The sequence below is a fragment of the Bison bison genome, unplaced genomic scaffold, assembly GCF_000754665.1.
Source record: "Bison bison bison isolate TAMUID 2011002044 unplaced genomic scaffold, Bison_UMD1.0 scf7180017864239, whole genome shotgun sequence".
In the NCBI taxonomy this organism is placed as follows: Eukaryota; Metazoa; Chordata; class Mammalia; order Artiodactyla; family Bovidae; genus Bison; species Bison bison.
Genome location: NW_011494811.1, coordinates 284822 through 291209, shown reverse-complemented (window position 1 = coordinate 291209; position 6388 = coordinate 284822). Strand labels below are relative to the sequence as shown.

The 6388-nt window shown below is 46.9% G+C and overlaps 1 protein-coding gene across 17 annotated transcripts in view; it reads left to right on the top strand.

The window, feature by feature from the left end:
• SIPA1L1 (signal-induced proliferation-associated 1 like 1) overlaps window positions 1–6388 on the top strand; it is a 389778-nt gene that overhangs the window by 373796 nt on the left and 9594 nt on the right. For all 17 annotated transcript variants that reach the window (XM_010846654.1, XM_010846657.1, XM_010846661.1 and 14 more), the window contains one exon: window positions 4593–4839. In XM_010846654.1, coding sequence (XP_010844956.1) covers window positions 4593–4839 — 247 coding nt within the window. The remainder of the gene's footprint in view (window positions 1–4592; window positions 4840–6388) is intronic.

Below are 6388 nucleotides of genomic sequence, written 5' to 3'. Positions count from 1 at the left end.
TGCTTCTGTCCACAGGGTCCTCCTCCCACAGTAGCCCCCAGGGTGTTCCCTGCCCCGCGTGCGCCCACAGCACCTGCACTCTGGCCTCACGTCTGCCCCTGCCCCTGGCCAGCAAACCTACCAGCCATACACTGCTTGCCGTTGAGTCCAGCAGACAGAGTTTGTGCGTTTACCTGAAGAACTTTCCAGACTCTCTTCAGAAGGCCTTCTCTCCGCTCTCAGAATGCCAGACTAGAAATGCCTTCTCTAGAACCCAGCCTCCCTCCCCATCAAGTCCTGAACACTTGCTCAGAGTTTGTGGGTATGTCAGTGGCCAAACGTTTGCATGACCACACGGAAAGATTTTTTTTTCTACCCACCTCACCTTGGGCAGACCCTTCAAGCCCACCTCAGGCTCTGCTTTCTTGTCTCTAAAGTGTGCCAGCTCACTCCCAAATGAGCCAGCAGCTGGTGTTGGCTGAGCTGGGCCTAAAGGTATTATATTTTACACATAGCATAACATGTTCCTGTCTGGAGTGTACTGGGTGGGCCCACGAGAAGAGAGTCCACCGCTCCAGAGGGTCGTGGGTGCACACTTTGATGTTCTCTGTTCTCTGTGTTCTCAGTTAAATGATTTGTAGTCTGTTTGAAGTGACTAAAAAGCTTAGTTTAAGAGGGCCATTGAGAATTGATGCAAAGTGGAAGCTGACATATTTCCTTAACCACTTACCATCCTCAGAGGGCGAGAGACGTGCCCAGAGTGATGAGCCGTGTGGTCTCGTCTCATCTGGGCTTCCTCGTCACCATTCCAGTTCCTGTGCACACACACGTTCCTCTTTGTGTGAGTGTGCCACACACGTGTGTGCGTTCCTCTAGATAGGTCAGGTATACATTTGAAACTGACAGATCAACGTCTCCAGAGATGAAATGTACTCCAAAGACCATTCTGGGGTTTTGCAGAGAAATCACTGAGTTATTAACATAAGCATTAACATCATAAATCATTTTAAAGACTTAACATTCTGGATTTCTATCATTTCTGTTTCATAAGCCAGCACTTAACAGTTCTGACTCATCACCCAGGGCACAAATGGTTTCCTTAGCAACCCCGCAAAAGATAGTACTTGAAACTTCTTTCTTTATCCATCAAAAACCAAAGAGGTGTATTAAAATTTTTAACTACCAGTTTCAAAATTATTTCAGATTTTTCCTGAGGTTAAAGGAAAATAAAATCTGCCCTGAAAGGAATCTTTCCTCCAATCCTTAGTTTAACATTTTTGGAAAGGGGTAAGCTCAGAGCTTTCTTTCTTTTGATTTACTCCTGCAGTGAAAATAATTGAAAGCAAATGTCTGTCTTGCCCTCATTCCAGGTCTTGGCTTTTATTTCCAAAGTGAATTACTTTAACATTCCTATTTGAAACAGGAATGCACATGCTTTATGTGGTGACTATATTATCATGAGACCCTCTGCAAAGAAAGTGCTTCTGCTGGTTGAACTATTATGGGGAAAAGGCTGGGAGCAGGAGCTGGAAAAGTGCTGTTTTCTCTCTCGTGTCATCCTTTTTCATCTGGCTTCAGATGAGTTCAGCTAAGTAGCTCTGTGTGTCTTCTGAGACTCATGTGAGCGACGTGCCTCTGCTGTGTCAGTGAGGCCAGTGCTCCCTTGCGAGGTCTCCCCGGCCATGCCTGGCTCAGGGCTCCAAGCCACTGCATCAGGCTTCAGGGTACAAGGAGTATCCTACCCTGGGCGGTGATCCTTGGAACCCACTCACACCACATTGGCAAGGGCTACCTGTGAGCCACCATGAATGTCAACTGACAGATTGTTCCCAGGCTCGTCTGCCAGCAGAGGGAGACGACTGCTGCAGGGCGTGGCCACGCTCTGCTGGGCAGGCTGGAGCTGGGAGGGGGGCGGCTGCGAACCTCCAGGCAGCTGCTGTGAAACTTGTATCTCAAGGAAGATGGCAGAGCTGTAACGTTCTGAGAAACCTCATTGGCAGGCAGAGCTGGGATCACCATATTCTCCCCGAGGGTTGAATGCAGTCCGGCGAGTGAACAGAACTGTAGTGCAAACCAAGAGCCCTGCTCTCCAGCCAACACTCTCAGATACAGACCAAAGGAAGAGGTGTCACGCGGGCGCCTAGCGTTTAGGAAGAGATGGTACTTGTTTATCGCAAGTGCAAGAGTGATCCGTTTCACTGAGAGCCGGGGCGCGTGAAAAGAGTGAGAGGGAGGAGGTGGACCCTGATGCAAGAGGCCACCTCTCTAGGCCTAGCTCGATCAGACTTGATCAGTGGTGCCCAAATGATTTTAAAGTTTAAGAATCCTTTTGTTTCCTACTAACAGTTACACACGGAAGCCCAGTACTTAGAACTGAGATGGCAGAACTTCTCCGATAGCAAGGATGGAGTGTCTTGGGCTCCTGGGTCCCTCCTGAACACCTCATTTCCCCAGGCAGTGATGCCGGGAGGAGCCCTTAGGGCTCCTTGTAACAGAGTTGATATCTCCCTTCCTAAATGCTCTCTATTATCCTTTCTGAGTCTGCCACCCGCTGCGTTGTGGTTCTTTCCTGGGGCTGGCAGCACAGGGCAGCACCACTCAGCGATATCAGTATAACCTCCCAGGGAAGGCAGGGGGTGCCCTAGGGAACTGGGTAGGTGCACACACCTTTGAGGCTAGAATTGCAGGGGACTGAAGGTGGGAGCCATCGCGTGTGCTTGGACCAGACTAGTCCTGCTAGTTTTTAACAGAAAATATCTAGGCAGACCACTTCCTTCCCTCTCCTCCCTTTAGTGCAAGATGTTATAACTTAATAAATCATGCTGTCCAAAGGATCTCTTCAAGTAGCTGTTTACCTTGAAGTATATTAATATTTCCCAAAGAGGCTGAAATTAGAACTGGTGAAAATTCTCTCTTCTGTAAATTTATCAGGGTGGGGATATTCACTGGAAAAGGAAATCCCTTGGCCAAACCCAAAGGTGCCAAAAAGATGGAGAGCAGTTTTTTTTAATAGATCTGAGATCTGGGCTGGTAGGCAGGAGCTCTATGTGACAGTTCTGGAACCTTGGGCAGGTGGAGTGAGATGGCCTGCTTCCTCTCTTAATTTACAGTTGGCAAGCCACTTAGCCTCTCTAACGCCCACTCTTGTGGGTGAAATGAAAAAGGAAATCATCATTTCCACACCAAGTCCCTGCTCTCTTACAGACCCACATAGAATTTATCACAGCAGCTTAGTTTTCAAGGTAAGCACATATGTACTTTGGGTTTAACTCACCATGAATTTTAAAAAGCAAACACAATCGGCTACACTTGGAGCTCATTTACAATGCATTTGATTAATAATTTTTTTCATATGGATGTTGCAGCTGTGCCTGCCACATTGTGGACCGCTTTGACTTGATCAGCCCTTGACTTGGTGGATGGAAGTGTGTTAGACCACAGAGACCATTGAATGAGTCTGAGCATCAGCTCTGTTCTCAGCCTCCTAGATGGAGCTGTTGCCGTATCATTCTCTGTCCCTTCAAAGCGGCACGGAAAGTTTCACGGTGGCTTCCTGCCAGCAGTGACTCAGCCCTCCTACTCACATCCTCACCTGTTCCCCACATTGTTCTCCCTGCCAAGGTGAACAGTCGACTAAGAGGAGCTGAATAAGGATAACTCCGTTAACAGACCACATACCCTGTTGGCTTGCAGGATGCTGGATATTTCAACATTGTTAACGTGTCTGTTTTTTTCCTTCACGAATGGATTTCTCAGAAACTTGCTGTTTGCACAAAAATCTGAAATAAAAATCGAATCTGGTCACAAGGGCAAAAGACGTTAACAAGAGATACAGCCATCCGGAGCCTCTGTCATTTTATATAACTATATATATACTTGTCTTTTATAAAGATAGCTTCCCTAGTTTTATTTCACCAATAGAAATCCATCTCAAAAAATAATCTCCCAAGCTCATTAAAAATAATATTAGTTGTTTGAGCTTTCAAGAGCCACCTATTATTTGAGTGACCGTATTGTGAAGATCAAAGGCTCTTGTTGCCTGGCAAACACGCATCGCTTGACAGGCTTCTGAGGATACCTTCCAGCGTCGTGGCTGTTTCCTTGGGGACCATAACATAATTTCGGAACACCACTGATGCATGCCGCTGTGATCAATCCAGCATTGCTTGGAATCCTCAGAATAATCCTGAGCACTTCCGTGCCCCCATTTCATAAACAAGCCCCCATTTCATAGATGAGGAATTGGGTTCCGAGCAATAACATGATTTGGTCAATGACATGGGATTCAAATAAAACCCATATTTGTCTGTTCTTAAAGTATTGCTGTAACCATGACACAATAGTGATGCATCCGCTTCATCCCATATCTGAATCTTGTACTGAGCACTCTTCAGCTGCAGCTGACATGCTGGGCGGTGAGGCTGTGTCGACCAGGAACTCTGATTTTGGCCTTGGGGGTGTAGAGATGGGGACCCTGAGGCCTCCTTTCTGGGCTCCAGGTTTGAAGGGTTGTGTCTATGAGAGTGATTTTGCTAACCCACCTATCCTGCACCCCGGGTCTTGGGTGTGTGACCCAGAAAGTTGATTTCTGCTGTCCTGATGCTATTTTTCAGTTCCACGCGCTCTCCTCCCCTCAGTCTCCTTTTCCCACCACCCCCACGTCAAGGCGGGCCTTGCACAGAACGCTGTCCGACGAGAGTATCTACAGCGGCCAGAGAGAGCACTTTTTCACCTCGAGGGCTTCACTTCTGGACCAGGCCCTGCCCAACGACGTCCTTTTCAGTAGCACGTACCCTTCTCTCCCCACGTCTCTTCCTTTGCGGAGGCCTTCATACACCTTGGGAATGAAGTCCTTACACGGTAAGCCTGTCTTCAGCTGCAGCTAACAGCCCTGCTGCTGATGACCCGTGTCCCCCAAAACACCTGCCACTCAGTTTGCTCGAGGATGGTAATTAGAGGAAGACCTGCTTGCTTGCTTGCTCAGGTTATCTGGGCTCCCTGCCCCGCCATTCAGCCTCTCACCTAGAATCCCAGCCACAGGGTACGGACCCTGAGCCTCACCAGACCACAAGACTCATCTTGGATTAGTTTCAGGTGTCCCACACAACGATTTGATATTTGTATATATTGCAAAATGATCACAAGATTAACATCTGCTGCCACACATAGTTTAAAAGTGTTTTTAAACTAAAAGTTTTAAAAGGTTTTAAAAATTTAAGTTTTAACAGTTGAAAAATTTTCTTTTTGATGAAAACTTTTAAAATTTACTTTTGTAGTAGCTTTTAAATATGCAATACAGTATTAGCAGTAGTCACCATGATATAGATTATATCCCCACGAATGCCTTATAACTGCAAGGCTGTACTTTTGAGTCCCTCCAGCAGTTTCTACTACCCCCACCCCTCCTTCTGGCAACCACCAACCTATTCTCTGTAACTATGAGCTCACGTTTTTTTAGATTCCACACATAACCACACATAAGTGAGATGGATCATACAGTATTTATCTTTCTCTGACTTTTTTCAGTGGCACAGTGCCCTCAATGTTCATCCATGTTATTGCAGATGACAAAATGTCATTTTTTAAAACATTTTTATTGGAGTATAGTTGATTTACAACATTGTGTTAATTTCTGCTACATAGCAAAGTGATTGTTTTATGTATATATTCTTAAATTCCGTTACGGTTTATCACAGAATATTGAATGTAGTTCCTGTGCTACACAGTAGGACCTCGTTTTTATCCATTCTATGTGTAACAGTTTGCACTGGAGCAGTATTTTAAATCTCCTGCCTCCCTAGTTTGCTTCCTCCCTGCATCATTCCTGCACCCCTAACCCACGTCCATGACTGTCCCTCTTCATCTCGGTCCTGTTCCCCACACAGTCCCCTTCTCCGGGGCAGACATCCCTCAAGGGTCACACCAGCTTCTCTCTCCTCCCTCTTTATAGGAGGTCCACCTACAGCGTGAACCTGGTTTCTCTTTGCTCTAAAAGTCCACCCTCAACGGATCAAAGTAGACACGTGAACTGACCACACTTGACCATCTGGACACTAGGAAGCGCCTCCTCGTGGTGACCTAAATAGTCACCTTATTTTCTCCCCTTCTCTCCATTCCATTCCTCGTACAACTTCCTGCCTACGTCAAATACTTCTTTCACTTCACCACTTTTTGTGTTTTAACCTTATAGTGATAAAAACAAGCCCTCTGGGAAGCTTTTGTCTGCATGTGGCATGTCACAGTAGGCCCTGTCCTCTAGAAGCTCACATGCTAAGACAGCAGCCTGGACACCGGCCTCCCACCCGTCTTTACTGTCCCGCAGAGGATGCCTGGAGTTGAAGGGCTGGCCCTGAGGAAGGGGAGGGGCAGCCCGCCCTCCGCAGCCCCTCCATCACCTCTTGTTGCTTTC